At 46.5% G+C, this 21,309-nt stretch overlaps 1 protein-coding gene across 2 annotated transcripts in view; it reads left to right on the top strand.

The window, feature by feature from the left end:
• Positions 1-21,309, top strand: part of ZFAT (zinc finger and AT-hook domain containing) — a 158,532-nt gene that overhangs the window by 113,197 nt on the left and 24,026 nt on the right. For both annotated transcript variants that reach the window (XM_044928863.2, XM_025265571.3), the window contains 2 exons: positions 7,144-7,282; positions 15,225-15,343. In XM_044928863.2, the coding sequence (XP_044784798.2) occupies positions 7,144-7,282; positions 15,225-15,343 (258 nt within the window). The remainder of the gene's footprint in view (positions 1-7,143; positions 7,283-15,224; positions 15,344-21,309) is intronic.

Here is a 21,309-nt window from a genome sequence, read left to right as displayed (position 1 = left end):
ATAGACTGTGGCCCACCAGGCTGCAGTCCTCTGTCCACGGCGTTCTCCAGGCAAGAAGACTGGAGTGGGTTGCTGTGCCCTCCTCCGGGGATCTTCCGACCCAGAGATCGAACCCACATCTCTTACGTCTCCTGCATTGGCAGGTGGGTTCTTTACCACTAGTGCCACCTGGGAAGCCCAGCCTCTGGACTGTCGGAATTTCTGGCACAAAGCTCTTTAAGGGTTGACCATCAGGAACATGAGTCCATGGATGTCTACTTGTCCCCAGACCTCCTTGGAATGCAGGTCCTTTCCTTTCTGGAGTGTATCTCTTTGCTTCGGCCTCTGTGTCCCTTTTCCCCTTGTCTGTCTTCTGTGCCGTCTGTGCATCCTTAGGCTCTTCGTGTGAGTGTCGGGTTGGGGATTAGTGTACCAGTCCCTGCGCTTGGTTCTGCATGTGTGTAGTTCACATCTGTCTCTGAACTCAGGCTGAGGAGGAGGCAAGGAAGCCAGGATTCTGGATACAAATGCTCTCTAGGAATGTCCCTTCTCAGCATCACCACACTTCTTACGATTTACAGTCTCGGTCCTTTTCCCCATGAATATGCATGCTTTTCTTTTTGAGTGGCTCACTCCCCAGACTGGTACAGACATACTCTTTGGCGATTGACCTGGCCAGCGTGTGTTTCTCTTGCTGGGTGAGGGGCCTGCACGTGGCTCTGCTGAAAGGGAGCAGGCTGTGGGGACGTGCTCAGAAAATTTGTGAAGCATTACAGTCTCCTAGCTCAGGACCTCATCCTGAACATCTGCCAAGGGCCCGGCTTTTAATTTTTTCCATGATGTCTGATGGTACCTGGCAGATGGTGTGGTTCCTTGTTTATGTTAGAATGTTTCGTCTGTAAGGCACTTTGTTCTAGATTTTGTTCTAGTCTTAGCACGGAGGCAACACTTAATTATTATTTGTGGAGTGAGCAAATGAGTAAATGAATTGATTCTATAGAACTGCCGTGACAAAGGCTGATCACGGAAGCCATCCAGGTGGAGGCGGGCTTCTGGGCTCCTAGCCGGGCTGTAGCCACAAGTAGGCACGGAGTTCAGCGGCTCGTCCCTGCTGGGCCCTGCCTGCTCTTCACTCTGCCCTCAGTTCCCTGCGTGGCCTTGAACCCTCAGTACTTCCTTGCCTCGTAGCAGTGAGGGGCAGTGAGGTTAAAGTGAGAAAAAGCGCATGTAACCAAGCATGCTCCCAAGGTCCCGGGGTCTCTAGATTGACCCAGCGCTGTTGACCCCCGGCCTTGAGCCAGACATGGCGTGAGTCAGGAGGCCTCACGTGGCCCAGCAGGAGCTGTTCTCAGCAAAGCGCAGATTTAATGTCTAGAAGCGTGGTGTTGTTTCACGGCAGGCACAGTAACCCCGCTTCATCGTTGTGTCTCTTTCAGAAGTGTCTCAGTGGAGATTCCCGTCAAAGGGAACGTGTGCAATCTTTTTCTGGTGCGTTCCTCGGAAACCGGTGGAAATGTAGGCATGGGGGACTTCAGTGTGGCTGTGTTGCCTACCGTCTGACCCTCAGTTTTGGAGGTGGCGGGGAGCTCCATGGGCCATGCAGATGGGGGGCTGTGCAGTGAAAGGTCCCCATGGTGGGGGGCGCGGGGATAGCGAGGCTAGGGAAGCAAAGTGAGCAGTTTGTTTTACCAGAACTTTCCAGGCTGGAAATACTCTATGAAAACAGCACTATCTTACTGGTTCTGTAACTAGAAACAGAAAGTCATTTGCAAAACTGAAGATACATAATAATAGGGAAAGCTGCAGAAATCATCTGTTTAATCCATCCCCCAGGGGAGATTGTTGCCAACGCGGGGCTTGTCTGCACGCCTTGCGGTCCACGAATGAGTGGCTGAGGGCCCCCAGCCCAGCCCAGCTTCGTGCTCCTCAGCCTGACTTGGTGCTGGCTTGCATTTTAGAAAATTGGTGTCCCCTTCAGACATTCATGAAAAAAAAATCTCATCTTCCTGCCGGGTTTCTTTGCTGCAGATTTACTGCTGTAAATCTTAAAGGTGTCCTACAACCCAAGCCCCAGGGCAGCGCTCGCATAATCCAGGACCTCTGTCCACCGCGTAGCTTGACTCAGGTTTGGTGATGCTACTGTGATGGTTCATATTTCCTCCGGGCCTGTCACCAGCTCTTTTAGAGGGAGCTCCCAACTGCAGTCTTCTTTTCGGACGTTTTCAGACGTGCCGAAGGGCGGCTGTGTGAGAACCTTGGTCTAGTGTCAGCCTGATTTCCATGACACTGGTGAAAGAAAATAAAGGTAAAAATTGCTTTATATGTCAGGGTATAAATGCCATTGCTGCTTTGCTGTTATTAATCATGCCGCTCATTGGGTGCTATGCCATTTAAGGCATTTTATCGAAGTTACGTGTAATCATCAAAACCCTTGTGAAGAGAGTTTTTTTGGCCATATATTATCCCATTTGATCACCCATTTCTTTTTTACTTCTCTTGTTGTGAGATAGAATGTATATCCAGAATGTCAGATATACATACGAGTATGTGAGGGCATGAATAATTGTGATGTGAACACTCATGTCCCACTGCCCAGAGATGGACCGTTGCCTGTCCTCAGACCTCCTTCATGGGCCCACCCCCTTCTCTACCCGAGGCGTGACTGTTAACCTGAAAATTACTTTCTGGTTTTCTTAGTGGTTCTACCATTGGCGTATACATCCCTACACAGACTAATGTAGCATCATTGTATGCTTTTGAACTTTATATTATCCATATATCTGGATATGGATATGTATCTATTTATGGATTTACATATATATGGATTTATATATATATAAGGGCTTCCCTGGTGGCTCAGACGGTAAAGAATCCACCTGCAATGCGGGAGACCAGGGTTCGATTCCTGGGTTGAGAGGATCCCCCGGAGGAGGGCACGGCAACCCATTCCGGTATTCTTGTCTGGAGAATCCATGGACAGAGGAGCCGGGTGGGCTACAGTCCATGGGATCGCAGAGTGGGACACGACTAAGTGACTGAGCACACACACATACGTATGTAAATCCTCATATCTAGATATATATCTATATCTAGATATATGGATTTATATGTGGAATTTATTTTATTCTTTGTTCTGAACTCGGCTTCTTTACTGAATGGTATGTTGGTGAGACTGCATGTCGTCCTCCTCCATCCATTTTTTTCTTTTTAAACTGATGGTTCTGTCATTTTTTTCTTCTTTTAAACATTAAGTATTTATTTATTTGGCTGCACTGGGGTCTTAGCTGTGGTATGCAGTATCTGACCAGGAATCACACCCAGGCTCCCTGCATTGGGGGCTCGGCACTTAGCCACTAGACCACCAGTGACGTCCCCGTCCATACTCCCCAGTGTGAAGTAGCGTGTGCTGTGCAGCACTCGTGGGCATGCTCATCAGCTTAGTTCATCACCGCAGCTCTGCAGCCCTCGCGGGCATGCTCACCCGCTCAGTTCATCCCCTCAGCTGTGCAGCCCTCGCGGGCATGCTCACCCGCTCAGTTCATCCCCTCAGCTGTGCAGCCCTCGCGGGCATGCTCACCCGCTCAGTTCATCCCCGCAACTGTGCAGCCCTCGAGGGCATGCTACCCGCTCAGTTCATCCCCTCAGCTGTGTAGCCCTCGCGGGCATGCTCACCCGCTCAGCTCATCCCCGCAGCTCTGCAGCCCTCGCGGGCATGCTCACCCGCTCAGCTCATCCCCGCAGCTCTGCAGCCCTCGCGGGCATGCTCACCTGCTCAGCTCATCCCCGCAGCTGTGCAGCCCTCGCGGGCATGCTCACCCGCTCAGCTCATCCCCGCAGCTGTGCAGCCCTCACGGGCATGCTCACCCGCTCAGTTCATCCCCTCAGTTGTGCAGCCCTTGCGGGCATGCTCACCCGCTCAGCTCATCCCCGCAGCTCTGCAGCCCTCGTGGGCATGCTCACCTGCTCAGCTCATCCCCGCAGCTCTGCAGCCCTCGCGGGCATGCTCACCCGCTCAGCTCATCCCCGCAGCTGTGCAGCCCTCGCGGGCATGCTCACCCGCTCAGCTCATCCCCGCAGCTCTGCAGCCCTCGCGGGCATGCTCACCCGCTCAGCTCATCCCCGCAGCTGTGGGGGCGGTGGGGCTCTCTCTGTTGTGTCATCGTCACCAGCTCTGCTGCTCTGCGCTGTCTGTGCACGTGTCCTGGTATGCCCGTCCACGAGAACCTCCGGGGTGGATGCCCCTGGCGGGCGCTTGGCAGGGCCATAGGCATGTCTTCAGCTTTACAAGGTGAAGCCCAACCGCTTTCCACGGTGGCTGTGCCAGGTTATGCCAGCAGCAGGGGTGCCCGGCCCAGATCCTCTGCTGCTCCGTGTCGGGGCGGTGGAACGTGCAGGATGGCCAGCCTGCTGGGCCTGCGCTGGCCTCTCCGTGTGGCTTTATTTTCATTTTCATGATGGTTAATGGAATTGGGCCCCTTTCCATAAATTTTTCTGGCCATTTGGATTTATTTATCTTTCCTTTTTTTTTTTTTAATACTGTTCAAATATTTCCCCATTTTTTATATTGAGTGGTTTTGCTTTCTTGTTTGTTTTCAGGAATCCTTCATGTATCTGGGGTGGGGATCACTTTTTGGGTTACATATTATAAATACAGTCTCTCATGCTGTGGCTTCCCCACCCCCACCCCACCACATAATGTCTTTTAAAGTTGATACATTTAATGACATTTTAAGAAACATTTCATCCAGAGTTTTAATTTTAGTTGTGGTTTTTCTGTTCCACTCTCTCATTTTAGGCCTCTAGATCTCATTTTCACCATGGCAGCAGCTGGATGTGTGGTTCTTTGCCTCCAGTCTTGTTCCTTTCAAATAATCTGCTCTCCATTCATTTCCAGAGTGAAAACTCTTCTGAAGTTGGCACGTCACCCCCTGCCTGCTACCCACCAGGAACCCCATCCTGAGTCAGTTTCCTAACCCAGCGCGTCCCCCTGTGACCTGGCTGCCTTCCACCCTCTTCCCAGCCCCACCCACCCCCACCTCATCGCAGCCCTCCAGGAATAGCCTGTATTCCTCCTGGCTTACCTTGGCAGTCCTTGTTTGTCCAAGTTGACAGTTAGACGTGGGCTGCCTTATGTCCGGGAAATGCACGCAAACTAACCATGCCCCTCCCAGGGAAGATAGGTGGGAAGTCAGATCATCTGTTTGCTGGCTGGACCAGGGGTCCAAAATCCAGTGCACACAAATGGTAGGGCAGGGAGATTGTGAAGCTTTGGGCAAATTCCCTAACCCTCTGCATTTCAGTATTTTTTATCTGTGAAATGGGAATAGCAGTTGTACCTACTGCAGGAGGTTGTTGTGAGATTTGCAGGAATTAATCCATGCAAGACTTAGAACTCTCTGGCATATGGTAGCTATCAGTAAAGGCGAGCTAAAATAGTCATAAATTCTGTTAGGTCACGCTACTTCACAAATGCAGTGTAACACCATGTTGTAGGCATGACAGCACCTTCCTGCCTTGTTTTTGATCCACTTTCTTTCCTGTCATTTAGTCTCACATGCACTACAGGGCTGCAGCCTGCATATATTTTCCTCATAACCCTTAGCTGGATGCTGGCCCGAAAGCTCTCAATAAATAACTTTCCTTTGAGATGTAGCGTCATTTGCTATCTGCAAGTATCTGACTTAGGAAACAAGTGTTGTGATTTAGTTTGCCTAGATAGCATTTAATCTTTGCAGTTGATATTTAAGTCCAAAGACTCGTGTGCATTCAGGGAATCAGAAGTCTCTCATTTGTCACCATGTCCCCAGGTGAGAACAAGGTCTGACTCATAGCAGGATGTCCGTAAATACAATATATGCTTCATAAATGGAGTCCCAAGAGGTGCCCTGTTCATGATGCGGTCAGACCCTATCCCTGGCAGTGGCTATGGGGCATTACTCAGGCTCTACTTTGCCTCTGTCTCCTGCCCCGCAGTGACTACCCCAGCAGAAGTCCTTGCTGAAATGTGGCAACATCCCACAAGTTCAAGCTTGTTCTGTGTGAAAAGCCCAGATGCGGCTCAGCCATAACATTTAGGGAGAGAGGGTCCCAAGAAGATGTTAGGTAGTGATTAAATTCCTGTAAAAGGTGATGATGGTACCAGGGAATGGAATAGATGGAAAGGTTTGTCCTCCTAAACCCCGGAGCCGTTCAGTAGTGCAGGGGGCCAGGAGGCTGACCTCCATGCCTGTAACAAAGGCTGAGATCACAGACATCAGAGACAAAAGAAGGCTGTCTCGTCACGGAGGGAGATTTGGTCACAGCCAGTCTTTGAAAGCGTCCCTTCTGGCTTTAAGAATTGAAGATTTTTCTAGAAATCAGTAGTTCAGAAACCTGAGTTCTCTTTTGGATTCATCTGTCCATTTTTGACCTATCTACTCAAACGATTTGGGAGTTCTTTTCATTAGCATTTCCACCAAGGAGCAGGCGTGGGGAAATACATGGAGTTGAAACTCTTATGAGGCAGTTTGTCTGCTTTACTCTAAGAAGGATGGAATTGACTCTTGAGCCTGAAGTTAGGTTCGTAGGACCATTTCTCATTTTAATTGCCCCTTCCTGCCTCTGTGCCCACTGACCACCCAGCACTGGCAGGAGAGCATTTTTTGGTTGTTCTTTTTGACTTCTGTGCAGAATCTAATGTTACAAAACTAATTTCATAGAACTTGCTTATATGGAGATAGGCAAGTACATCAGAATTAATGGTAAGGGGAGCTACTTGAATAGCATTCATTCACTTGAAAAAAAGAAAAAAGTGATAGCTTCCTGTGTTGGATTTTTTGTGATTTTCTTCTTGAACAAGAAATATAAACTCTGGGGTGAACAACAGAGAAAGATATGAAAGCAGCCTCGTTTAGCAGAGTCGCCTCCTGCTCTGGGGACTTCTGCCCAGTCACTCGGGGGGTTCCCTGCAGAGGCAGGACTCAGCCACCCCAGGTTTGTGTCTTTTCTTGGAGCATTTCCTGAGGGATGGTCTGCTCCTCGCAGGCCTTCCAGGAAGTGGATGCTCCAAGGATAGGGGAGTCGTGGAGGAGGAGTGGGGTATGTGTGTGGGGGGCCTCTTCCTTCCCGTGGAGGCTGATGACACGGGGCCTGGCCTGGCCCTTACCCTCCTCCTTGTCCCCCCAGCCTTTCCGCTGCGCCCACTGCCATTACTCATGCAACATCTCAGGCTCCCTGAAGCGGCACTACAACCGGAAGCACCCCAACGAGGAGTACAGCAACGTGGGCACCGGGGAGCTGGCGGCCGACGCACTCATCCAGCAAGGTAGGCGAGCGGCTGCGCCCCTGTGCCTGGCCAGGCCCCCCGGGGCCGCTCTGCGACCTCCCTCAGCACGACCGCACATTCCTGGCCATCACTGTTCGCTTCCTCCTCCTCCCTGTGAGTGTCAGTGTTACTTGCGGCCAGGACCGTATCACAGCACCCTTAATGGAAACCTTAGGGCTTCCCCAGCGGCTCAGGTGGTAAAGAATCTGCCTGCCTTGTGGGAGACCTGGTTTCAATCCCTGGGTCAGGAAGATACCCTGGAGAAGGGAATGGCAACCTACTCCAATATTCTTGCCTGGAGAATTCCATGGACAGAGGAGCCTGGCGGGCTATAGTCCAAGGGATCGCAGAGTCAGACACAACTGAGCAGCTAACACTTTCACTTTTGATGGAAATCTTAAAAAAAAAAGTGATCACTTGCCCACACATTTTAGCACCCTTCCCATAACGTTCATTTATCGGTACAGTCATCCCTCAGTATCGGCAGGGGATCAGTTCCAGGACCCTCATGGGTCCCATAGTCTGAGAATGCTCAAGTCACTTGTGTAAAATGGCAGAGAACAGTTGGTGTCTGCATTTTCAGCCCCACATAGGATGTGGAACCTGGGGGTTCAAAGGGTCAACTGTATGGCCATCTGTTCTTAGTCCATGCACACATTTTGAACAAATGAAAGTTCATGGCTAACTTTCTTTACTTAATGTTGATTAATACACACAGTTTGTTTTCCTTTGCTACACTGTCTTCCTACTTTAACTTCTAAGGGCCTTTGCAATACAGCATGAAGTGGGAGCACCCCACTTTATTTATTTTAAATATTTATTTACTTTGCCTTTTTGGCTGCGTTGCGTCTTAGTTGCAGCACACAGGCTCAGTAGTTGGGCACACGGGCTTAGCTGCCCCGAGTCATGTACGATCTTAGTCTCCGATCAGGGATGGAACCCCTGTCCTCTGCATTGGAAGGTAGATTCTTAACCACCAGACCACCAGGAAAGTCCCACCCTACTATATTTAACCATACTCCTGTTGTTGAACATTGTAGGGTTTCTAGATTTTTCTCTTATTACAATTATGAATAGCAGTATATTAAGCACATTTACGGGTGGGGTTCTTTATCCAAAAATATTTGAGTGCTCAAATTACATATTCCTCCTGAAAAGAAGAAACGATTTAGAACATTTAAACTAAAGAGAATGAGTGAAAACTCTAATATCTTTGAAAAGTTTTGGGGGTTTTTCAATACATGGGCACATTTCCATTTGTGAGGGTTTAGCTCACATGCTGTTGCTACATAGAAATGCTGTTGTATTTTCATCTGTGCTCCGGTAATTCAGCTGAAAAGTGATTGCAGAGCACAGTGTGTCAGTGGTTGCTCTTCCCTGGATCTTGTGACTCTTTGAAGCTGAAGACCATTTTAGAAACCTATCCCGTCCCCTCTCCGCGGGCCCTGGTGCGTGAAGCTCCACTTGCTGTAACCACCATGAATGGCGTCCTAATGTAGAACAAATGAATTGACTGTATCCTTCAGCACTTCCGGTGACAGGGCTGACGTCCGGAAATAGACGAGCAGCAGAAAACTCTCGGATAATTTTAAGTCTTCCATCTGGGATAATGGGAGCTTGTGCCTGGTGTTGGTATTAAAGGCAGTTTCTAGGAGTTGGAGGGCAGGCCAGTGCATTGCCATTCGGGCAGGTTACCCACCCTCCACCGGCGGCCCTGAACCTCACCTGGAGCTCACAGCCGCCATCACACAGGATTGCGGGAGGATGAAGCGAGAACACTTGAGTGTCTGGCACTCAGTACATTTGCATTCCTTTCTTTTGTATTTTTTTTTTTTTCCTGAAACTATGCTAAGGCTTCTATAGCTGGTGATTCATTTTTGAGGACCCCGCTGTCCAGGAATCACAGAGGAGAGGGTGGATTGCCTTCAGTTCAGTTGTCACTCAGTCGTGTCCGACTCTTTTTGACCCCATGGACTGCAGCACGCCAGGCTTCTCTGTCCATCACCAACTCCCAGAGCTTACTCAAACTCATGTCCATCAAGTCGGAGGTGCCATCCAATCATCTCATCCTCTGTCCTCCCCTTTTCCTGGGTTGCCTTCGAGTCACAATAAATAATTGGAGTACAGGGCTAGTGACTCATTTCAACATCCTTTACACTCTTAGGCTGGACTGGCGGGAAATAGACATTTACTTGGTCATGGGAACAGGTGTGGGGATCTGATTGATACTTCTGTCATAGTTCCCTGCTTCCAGACTTTCATCACTACCTTGCACAAAATGTGCTGAGGTCAAGTTGCTTCATGTCCTACATTTTCTTCATGCCCTAAGTTAACTTTCTAACTTGCTCTATAATCAGTTGGCATTCCCTGACAGGGTCTGGGTTTTCTAATTTTGAAGGGCTATTTTTGGCCTTCATGTGTGTGTTTATTTATTTTTGCTATGCCCCCATCAAGAGACTCACCTGGAAGGAAGCAACGGAATATGTTTTGGCTCATAGGAGACACCGTGCCTCTGTGTCTTGGCAGGAGAACTATCTCTGAAATCTGAGAGCTGGTTGAGGATTAGTGCAGCTCAGAGCCCTCAAGAGCACACAGCTCTTGCTGACCTTAGGTCTGAGGGAGAGAAGGAGAGAGGAAGAAGATGGGGCTGAATAAAAAGAATCATAATGCTGAGTTGTTTGGGATCACTCACTGGGACTTTTCTCATTTTCTTTTGATTAATTTCATGTAATTCTCCCCATCCTTGTTTGGTTTTATTTTCCTCTTCTACCAACCCCTTAAAAATTATCTTCTTGGGACTTTATAATTTCTTGTTTTGAGATAGAGGAATAGGTCTTAAAATGACATAATAAAAAAACCACATATATATCTATGACTAATTCATATTGATGTATGGAAGAAACATATCGTAAAGTAATTATCCTCTGAATAAATAAATTAAAAAGTATTTCTAAAATTAAAGAAAAAATCATAAATGTAGTTTTCTCAAAATGATGTTGCAGTCTCTTGAAACCAAGTGCAGGACTCCTTGTCCGTCCGCTGTGTTGAAACAGTGACACACGGGAGCCGTCGATGGCTGAGAAGGATGGTTCTGCCCCAGGCTCAGGGGTTTGGGGAGGGGGTCCGAGCACTTTTGTAGAGGAGGCTGGGAGAGGACCTAAAAGGCTGAGGTTTCTGCTCCCCGGCAGGTTTCTCAGGGAAGGGACTGTGGTGTTTTTCCTGCAGTTTGGGTCCTTTTCTGCGAACCCTGGAGTGGAGGCTGCTGGGGTGTCCGCCTGTCGTGTTCTGGAAATGTTCACCAGCTGGCTTTCCTGGGGCAGGGGACGGGACGCTGATATGTAGCCTTTTCCAGTTTCTGTACTGTGAATATTTCCACTGGGGCCAATTTCAAGCTTCCCATGTGACATCGCTGAGTTGGGCAGGGATGTGCCCAGCCAGCTACTGAGCTGGTTCCCTCTGGCTCCAGCACACATCTGGTCCTGGGGGCACAGGCTGCGTGCCAGCCGTGTGCCACCTACGTGCCAGCCATGTGCCAGCCGGGCCTCAGCCGGAGGCACTTGGACTCCAGTGCTTTTCTGGTAGTTAGACTTGTACTGAATGCTGTATAAATGCTTTATCCGCTGCTTGTGTTTTATCTACTTCTTATGTTTTGAAAGCCAATTATTTTGCCATTCTGAAGGTAAGGAGCCCAAGCTGGTCTTACTGGCTCAAGTCAGGTTTGCTGACAAGTCTGTATTCCTTCTGGAATCTCAAGACCAGGATGTTTTCTCTTTCCAGCTTCTGGAGGCTGTCTGCAGTCCTTGACTCTGCCCCCTCCTCCATCTCCAAAGCTGGCAGTCTTTCTTTGTTAGGTGATGGCACTGGGGTCTGCTGTCCTGCCCGCTCTTAGAAGGATCCTTGTGATAACATTAGGCCCGTCCAGATGGTGCAGGATAATAGCCCCATCTCCAGCCCCTTACCTGATCCTTTCTGCCACCTGAGGTTTTATTTTCACACGTTCCAGGGTTTAGGACATGAATATCTCTGGGGAGCCTGTTATTCTGCTGACCGCACACTGTCTTTTTTTTTTTTTTTTTTTTTCTGCTTTTTATTTTGTACTGGAGTATAGCAGATGACACCACCCTTATGGCAGAACATGAAGAGGAACTAAAAAGCCTCTTGATGAAAGTGAAAGTGGAGAGTGAAAAAGTTGGCTTAAAGCTCAACATTCAGAAAACAAAGATCATGGCATCTGGTCCCATCACTTCATGGGAAATAGATGGGGAAACAGTGGAAACAGTGTCAGACTTTATTTTTTTGGGCTCCAAAATCACTGCAGATGGTGACTGCAGCCATGAAATTAAAAGACGCTTACTCCTTGGAAGAAAAGTTATGACCAACCTAGATAGCATATTCAAAAGCAGAGACATTACTTTGCCAACAAAGGTCCGTCTAGTCAAGGCTATGGTTTTTCCTGTGGTCATGTATGGATGTGAGAGTTGGACTGTGAAGAAAGCTGAGCGCCAAAGAATTGATGCTTTTGAACTGTGGTGTTGGAGAAGACTCTTGAGAGTCCCTTGGAATGCAAGGAGATCCCACCAGTCCATTCTGAAGGAGATCAGCCCTGGGATTTCTTTGGAAGGAATGATGCTAAAGCTGAAACTCCAGTTCTTTGGCCACCTCATGCGAAGAGTTAACTCATTGGAAAAGACTCTGATGCTGGGAGGGATTGAGGGCAGGAGGAGAAGGGGATGACAGAGGATGAGATGGCTGGATGGCATTACTGACTCGATGGATGTGAGTCTGAGTGAACTCCGGGAGTTGGTGATGGACAGGGAGGCCTGGCGTGCTGCGATTCATGGGGTTGCAAAGAGTCGGACAGTGAGCTGATAGCTGATTAACAATGTTGTGGTAGTTTCACGTGAACAGCGAAGGGACTCGGCCATACATATATGTGTATCTATTCTCTCCTAATCTCCCCTCCCATCCAGGCTGCCACGTGACACTGAGCAGAGAGTTCCCTGTGCTATATAACAGGTCCCTATTGGTTATCCATTTTAAATACAGCAGTGTGTCCATGACCATGCCAGACTCCCTAGCGGTCCCTCCCCTTGGCGACCATAAGTTTGTTTTCTAAGTCTATGAGTCAGTTTCTGTTTTGTAAGTTCATTTGCATCATTTCCTTTTAGATTCCACATATCAGGGATGTCACAAGATATTTCTCCTCCTCTGACTTACTACACCACCTTTTATAAGGATATAAGCTTTAGCATTTTTGCCTTCATAGGAAAAACAAAAAACCAAGACCCAAGAATTCAAGGAAGTGGTTCTGAGTCATGTGAGCCAAGTGACAAATGCAGATCTCCTGACTGTCCAACCGAGTATCCATGCCATTCTGGGAGTTACATTATTGAAAATGAAATTGAATTTTCAATAACGTCAGCCACTGCAAAGGAGTGAAAATAGTTTACTTGAAATTCCTCTGAAATAGATTGAATTTAAAAAAGAACAAAAGATGCCATGATGGAGTTTCCGAATTGCTCCTGAAATTCTGTCCTTTGGCTTGGTTCGTCTTTCCTTATGAGGAAGATTGCAACTTGAGGGGAGGGGGGGTTGTGGTTTTTATGGGGTGCACTTAATATCAGGGCTGCAAGGAAACTCACTAGGTCTCCCCGTGACCTTTGCCAAGTGTCGCCTAAGCATTTAATGAATTGAAATGGAAATTAACTTTTCTCGGCTTTGATGTCAGTTACCTGGCACAGTTACACCTTCTGTCTAGATTACATATTTCCATTTGTTGTTCTTTAATTAAAGCCACCATGATAAAAGTGGGAGTTTTAATTAGTGTGGGGGCAGTCTTATATTAATTTTAATTTAAGCATAATATCAGGATGTTTTTTCTCCCTAAATTAGTTTCCATTAAAGAACAGCCCAGAAGGAATCCTTAATTTCATTTTAAAGCCTAAATTTAACCTTCGGTAGTTTGTTTGTGTTCATTGCCACAGATTAAGTCTTTACACAAGCAACGTCAGCTTAACCGAGAGACAAGGTAGTGGTTCTCATGCCTTGGAGGGTTTTAAAAGATGATTGTAAGAAAATGCATCATTTTAGATGATGAACAAGCAATAACAAAGAAGAACTAAGTTTAATTATCCTCCAGGCAAAAAAGTGCAGTGTGTTTGAGTTTCAGAAAAACAACCGTCTGAGCTGCCTTTTCTGTAGAATGTTCTAGAAGTTCGGGATTTGGTAACTGTTGCCAGTCTCTGTGGGCTTCCCAGGTGATGCTAGTGGTAAAGAACCCGCCTGCCAAGGCAGAAGACAAAAGAGACACAGGTTTGTTTTGACCCCTGGGTTTGGGAAGATCTCCTGGAGGAGGACATGGCAATATTCTTGCATGGAGGATCCCATGGACAGAGGAGCCTGGCAGGCTGTGGTCCATAGTGTCACAAAGAGTTGGACACAACGGAAGCGACTGAGCACTCACATGCATGCACTGTCTGTGCTGACTCTGCCCGCTGTCTCTGTTGTACCTGCTGTGCTCCTCTGTGCTCGCCCAGCATGGAAAGGCCAAGGTTCAAGGGACTGTGCCGTCAGCCACCTGGGTTAGCTTCCATTCCCGCTAATTCCTGTTCTGGCTGTGAAGGGAAGCCGGTGGAGGGGCTTACACCTATGTGAGATGTGATTTCAGCTGAGTTTTTAAGACCAGCCGTTGTGCCGGGTGGAGAGCAGACCCACTGTGGCTGTGGGAAACCAGTTAGAGGCCTGTGTTCCCATCTCACTGCCCGACCCCTCGGGTGCAGGCCTGATGCTGCTAGCACTTGGCCTGACTCTGGCCTGCTCCATGTCCCCTAGATTAGAGGCCTGATGCCGGGCTTCTCTGGTGGCTCAGATGATAAAGAACCCATGTGCCAATGCGGGAAATGTGGGTTCGATCCCTGCGTTGGGAAGATCCCCTGGAGGAGGAAATGGCAACCACTCCAGTATTCTTGCCTGGAGAATCCCGTGGATGGAGGAGCCTGATTGGCTACAGTCCATGGGGTTGCAAAGAGTTGGATGTACCTGAGCACAACAGGATGCACCTGAGCACAACAGGATGCACCTGAGCAACCTGCAGCCAGTGCAGCCTCGCTGCTGGGACTGCAGCTGTCCTCCCAGGGGACTAGTCTGCTTCTGAAAGCTCTCCTGTTCAGTCACTTCCCTGTGCTAACACTTAGGTTAAACTGACACAGCATTCATTGTAAACCCACTGTGCTTCAGATGAACAAATAAACAAATGATTTTTGTCCAGCTCCAAATTTAGTTACTGCTTCTGATAAAATTTTAGATAGTCTTTGTATGGCTCTCAGTTTTGTTTTTTTTTTTTTAAATTCTAGAGTTTTATATTCTCTTAATTAAAACATGCAGGTACTTCCTGGAACATTTGTCAAATTTAATCAGTTAAATAAATAGTGACATTTCAGGATGTGACCAGCTTTTTCATTTGTCCTTTACGGGGATATTCAAGTGGGGATTTATATCCCTGGCTTCACTTCTGACATGAAGGAGATGGAGCATCTGGCCCTCTGTCTTAGTGTTTTGGGACAAAAGAGATTGAGAAAAGCAACTGTTGTCCTTCAGTTATTTTTCGCTTTCTAAATTATTTGTTATTTTCAAATAAAAATATGAAAAAATGATTTAAGCCACTTTATCCACTCAGCCAAAGGAATATTACTCATCTTGACTCTGTCACCTAAAATATTAAATGTGTATTAGATTCTCTGCAAATTCTGATTCAATAAATGAAAAGAAATGCACTAAGTTTTAAAATCTCTGCCTGGAAAAACATATTGAACTGCTGCTATTCTGTTTACTAGTACAGTAAGCTTGGATTGAAAGTAGATACTGGAGACGAATGCATCTCTTAGGTTTGCGGCATGTGGACGGAAGTCTGTGAGCGCGCTCTTACCTGTGTCTGTGCTTCCAGGCGGTTTGAAGTGTCCAGTGTGCAGCTTCGTCTATGGCACCAAATGGGAGTTCAACAGGCACCTGAAGAACAAGCATGGCCTGAAGTTGGTGGAGAGCGAAGGAGACCCCAAGTGGGAGGTACTTTTGAAAGCTTGGTCTTGATCGTGACTTTCCTCAGCACAGACAACAAACCAGGCAAGCCCGGTGCCGTTCCTTGGAGCAATGGGTTTTCTGGTGGGAAACTTGGACATCTTTTTGAACCCTGTCTCCCGTCTGAGGGGGTATACTGGATGAGGTCCAGGCCATGCATGTGACTTCTTACGCTGTGTTGTGTTGCGACTGGTTTGTGAATGAATGTCTGCATTGGACTCATTGATACCTTTACTTCTGTTATCTGAATCCAGAGTTTCAGAAGCTGCATCTGAAAGAGCAATGCTTGACAGCATATATTGTTGGTCCCCGCCCCGAGAACAGAGAAGGGCCCCCGCCTGCTGATTTTAGGTCCTTGTCTCCCTCAGCTGAAGGCAGGCGCTCCTACCTGTCACCTTTGTTTTCCAGTTGGATGTTGGAGCCAGTTTCCTGGCTGGATTCTATAAAAGCCAGTAGCTGTATTTTGTAAGCCAGTAGCTATTTCTCTTTTCAGGTACCAGGGGTCACTGCCAAATTGCGGTTTACCTGAGGCAGAGTTTCTCAAACTCAGTGCTGCTGAGATTATGATCTGGACAGTTCTTTGTTGCAGAGGGCTACTCTCCGGAACTCAGTGCTGCTGAGATTATGATCTGGACAGTTCTTTGTTGCAGAGGGCTACTCTCCGCCATTTTAGAGCGTTTAGTAGCGTCGTTGACCTCTGCCCACGAGGATCCACCAGCACAGCCAGTTGTGAAAACCAGACAGAAAGCACAGACACTGCCAGGTTCCCCAGGAGTCACAATGGCCCTCAGTTGAGGACCACTTCCTGAGAAGTTTCTGTCATATCAGTGTATCCAGTGGGTTTACTCCAGTTAAGAGTAAGGGCTCAGAAACAAATCCAATGACAATGTGGGGGTTGTTCCAGAAAGCAAGGGAACGGTTGTCCAGTGGGAGGGAATGTGTTAATCTGTTAACATAACCCATCATAGTATCAGAACTAGGGAGAAAACTGAAAGGATCATCTTCATAGATGGAGAAAAGGCATTTGACAAAGTTCCACATCCACTGATTAAAAACAGTCAATAAAGCAGAATTTGATGCGTACATCTTTAAGACAAAAAACAAAATATATGTGTTTCAGATCAAGAGCCAACATCTTGAGTTTCTTATTAGATTTGGGAACAAGATGAGGATGCCCTAGGGGCTCTGGTCTTTTAACATCATGGGAGGCCTCAGCTGGCATGTTGGACAAGGTAGAGTAAATAGAGATGTAAGAACCAGAAAAGAAGAAATGAAGTATCTCTGTAGATACAGGATTATGTTTTTGAAAATCTAAGAATGAATGAAAATCTACTACACATGATAAGCAGCAGATTAAAACATCAATATACAATAATCAATGGCTTTTATAGAGAGAGAACCTAGAATAAAAGAACAGAGATTTAAATGTGAAAAAAGAGATATTTTACAAATACCAGAAGAAAATATAAATGAATCTATTTGTAAATTTAGAGTGTGGAGAACTTTCCTAACTATAACTCAAAATCCAGATTCAATTAGGAAAATGATTGAAAACAAATTAACCACATGAAGAACATTTTAAAAATCTTATGTAAAAGAACTCATAGAGGGGCAAATGACAAAAAAAAAAAAAAGCTATTTTCAGTCATATCATTGAACAAAGGTAAATATCTTAATGTTGTAAAAGGCTTCTAGCAATACTGGTGAAAAAGATCAACAGCCCAAAATGCAAGAGATAAGAAAGGTTCAAAGAAAAAGAAATGCAAATGACCTTGGCTATCTGAAAGCGTGATCAGCCTCACATGTAATAAATGTAATTAAAACTAGACAGAGATAGAATTTCTTACCTATTCGACTGGCAAGAATCCACCAGTTTGACATCATCTCTGCTGGAGAGGCTGAGTAAATAGGCATTCTCATACATTGCTGGTGGGAGTGTAAAACAGTGTGACCTTTATGAAGGGGAATCTAGCAATATCTACTGAAATTACATATGCGCTTCTTTTTCCATTAACTAAACAATCCCACCGTTAGAAAACTGTCCCAAGGTTATACTGACAAAAATGAGGGAAGGTGTCTACACAAGGCTGTTTATTACAACTCTGTTAATGTAGTATGTGAAGATAGACTGTGTGTATATACAGCAATAGATTGATGCAGAAATAATTCCAGATATATGTGTATACATGGTTAGTATACATGCATGTACACTTCCCTGGTGGCTCAGACGGTAAAGCTTCTGCCTATAATGTGGAAGACCTGGGTTTGATCCCTGGGTCAAGAAGATCCTCTGGAGAAGGAAATGGCAACCCACTCTAGTATTCTTGCCTGGAAAATCCCATGGCCAGAGGAGCCTGGTGGGCTATAGTCCATAGGGTTGCAAAGAGTCGGACACAACTGAGTGACTAAACTTTAAACTTTATACATGTGTGTATTTCTTAGCTTTTTGTGCTTAGAGGGCCTAGAAACAGTGACCCCAACTGTCAATGAGCACACCTAGTCTCTAGGTCTTGGTTTCTAACAGGATTCTCCAAGAAGAGGAACCGGGGTCCCTTGGAAAAAGTGGTTGACTTCAGGGCAGAGGCAGAAATTACGGAAGATGATCCTGGAGCATTTTGCAGTGCTGGAAAGTAACACCAATGTGTTCCACAAAAGTAAGAGAGAAGTGTGTCAAAATGGCACAGGAGACAACCCAGAGACTTCCTAGCTGTTCCCTTCTCCAGGGGTTCTTCCCAACCCAGGGATCAAACCCAGGTCTCCCGCCTTGCAGGCAGATTCTTTACCAGCTGAGCCACTAGGGAAGCCCAAGAATACTGGAGTGGGTAGCCTATCGCTTCTCCAGGGGATCTTCCTGACCCAGGAATTGAACTGGGGTCTGCTGCATTGCAGGCGGTTTCTTTACCAGCCGAGTGACCAGGGAATCCCCTAGAGAGTTCCTAATGGCCCCAAACTGGAACAATTTGAGTAACAAAGTAAATCATGATAGTATTGGACTAAAAAATCACTTAAAGCATAGAGTAAATATCTCTGCATCCATACTGATAAATGATTGAATAAATAGTAGAGAAGGAACAGTTCTTACTACAGAAGAATTCTGATCAATAGATCTAGAAAGTGAGGGAAATAGAAAATTACCATTAGAACACTGCAGCAATAATTACAGTAGCCAAGGTCCATTGATGAATGCCAGAATTAGTCAACAGAAGTTTTGAGGAGAAATAGAGTATTGATGTAACCTCAAAATATCTCCCCCTAAATAATCATGAATTTACAGGGAAAAGTAGTAACATCACAGACCAGACACCTGGCCAACACCACCTTAGCCACCCGACCGAGGTCAGAATCCTCGGTAGTGAGACAGAGTGACATCATGTACCTGCCCACCCCCCCACACCCCGCCAGCCCCCGGTGTGATGTGATCAGAAGGGCCCTCATCACACCATTTGGATTCATGTGATGGTTTCTTGTGATTAGGTAGGGGCCGAGGATTGTAGGAAGATTATTGATGGCCCTTCTGATTTTATATAACAATAAAAACAAAACTGAACTTTAAAAAAGCAAGCCCTGAAAATTAAGAGTAGAATGAAATCAAGGATCTAAACTGTATGTCAAAGCAATGGCAGAACTACATAGAGAAGAAATATTTTAAGAGATTTTAAGATAGAAATTGGATTGTTCCTCCCCAGTGGAATAGAACATAAGGGTGAAAGGAACTGGCAAAAAAAACATACTGTTCTTAGTTATTCCACCAGCAGCGGTTGATATTGTTACTCTAAAGCTGTTGTTAGTATTTGCAGAGTGGAGTGAAGCACATCAAATGTGTTTAAATCCATGAGTTTATAATAATCCTGGGAGAAAACTCCTTAGTTACCTGTGCAGAGTAATAGTAAATCAACTCTATTTTGATAAATAAAATTGTTACTTTGGTAAGGCTCAGAATCGAACAATTATTCCACCTCATCGAAACAAACCGTATCTCAGAATAACCGAATGTTGGAGGAGAGAGATTTCTTTGTGTAGAAGTATTCCAGCCAACAAGTGAAGGTTTTCATGACTTCTGTTTTACAACCCTCCACTGGCATCGTGGGTCTAGCGATGACCGTCAGTCTCCTGCCAACACAGCAAAAACAGGGACGCTCAGTCACAGAGTGTCTCCTGATGGAGGTACACGGTGTTACCGTGGGGTCCTCCTGCCTCCTGATCGCCTGATTAAGCGTCCACGTCTGACTGTCAGTGAATACACTCAGTGATTCCCTGGTGGTGCAGACAGCTGAATCCAGGCTGTTGGAAACTCTGACGGCAAGCGACCACTTTTCACAATGAAACCATAAGCAGAGGAGAAAGAGTGGAAGGAGAGCCTATAAATGCAAGTCTTATGAGACTTTTATCAGACGGTTCTAATATATGGATTTCAATAACTTAAGTACGACTTGTGGGATTAAGTTGTGAAAAATGAATTGGGGAAATTAGAACAGCGCTTAGGGATGTGAAGTCATTCAGGAATCACTGTTAAGTGTTCTGAGTGTGATGGCGGTGTTGTAGTTCTGGTTTGAAAGAGTTTTATCTTTCAGAGGTGCATTCTGAAATATTTACATTGATGTGACGTCTGCATTTGCTTCAAAATCAAAGGGCCGTTGTGTGGAGCGTGGTGGGGGCGTCGGCAAAAGCGGACTGGCCGTGAGGTGGCGACTGCTGAAGTGGGGCTGTGAGCATGCAGGCTCGCTTCTCCGTCTTGTGTATGTTTGACATTTTCTATAAGAAAATTTAAGGAATGTGGACTTCGAAAGACTTCCTTGCGATTTCCTGGCTCTTCCTGTAAACAGTTTGACCTTGAGCCATTGCTTGTCGAACCTCTGTGACCGCTGTGTTCTAATGTCTATGGTGAGGCTCCTGCCACTCAAGAGGTCAAAAGGATTGAGAGACAGGATGTATGAAATGCCAGGGTTACTGTCTAGTCCCCAGCAGGTCCGCGGTACGGCGGCGATGGTGTCAGCAACATCACCGTCGCGTGCCCATCTATGGAAATCCTCTGGTACTTTGAGTCCATACTTGCAGGGCTTTGCTCTCTGTTAACAAATAGACATGGAATGCTGGTTCCTGATGTAAACAGCATCTCTTCTGGCCAGCTGGTGCTTCTGTTCGTGCAGTCATGCCCCTCTCCTCTGAAGACCTGGCTTCTTACAGATCTCGACACCTTCAGCAGAGCTGTGACTCGACAAATACAGTTGACACAAAGTCACCCACTAGACTCCAGAAGTATGACAGTTGAGCAGCCAAGACGCTGGCCAGGGGTGGTCCCCGAGTGATGACAGGCTGCCTGTTCTAGCCATCACGCTGTTGCCAGGCTCCCTGGAGTGCCCGGCAAAGCACTGTCTTCCCACAGATGGTTATTACAGAGAGTACCCCAAAGAGGGGGAGTCATGCCACGCCCTTCCTGTTCATCACAGGCTGAGATCCAATTCGCATTGGCCACAATGTTGCCTAATGGTACTTATAAGGAAGCATGCTTCTTTTTGTTCATTTATGCGTTCATCAGATACTCATTGGGTGTCTACTAAATGTCAGGCTGGAAATGAACTAAATGAACTTGACCACTTGGCTGTAAAAGAATAATCACATTCTATTCTGAGCCTTTGTGAATAGCTGATAAGTGCTTACAGAGTATGATAACTTTGGCTCCTATAAATTGTGTATAAAATCTCCTTTTCGTTCTTCTTTATTGGTGACATTCATGCTTGCCTGCTTTCCAGTGCCAGGAAGAGGTGATTATGAATATCTAGTTCATGTGAAATGTCCACCTCTCCTCTCCTTATCGGTGTGAGATTTCTGTAAATGTCCCTTTAGCTTCTTCTCTCGTAGCGTCCTGATTCTGCACAGGTGTATCTTCTCTGGTCAGTTGCATTTGTCATACCCATCCTGTAAAAATAAAATGAGCCACAGACTGCACGAGTAGC

This window comes from Bubalus bubalis, chromosome 15 (assembly GCF_019923935.1).
Source record: "Bubalus bubalis isolate 160015118507 breed Murrah chromosome 15, NDDB_SH_1, whole genome shotgun sequence".
NCBI classification, from domain to species: domain Eukaryota; kingdom Metazoa; phylum Chordata; class Mammalia; order Artiodactyla; family Bovidae; genus Bubalus; species Bubalus bubalis.
The sequence above is the reverse complement of the archived record's forward strand: the minus strand, read 5'-3'. Positions and strand labels throughout refer to the sequence as shown.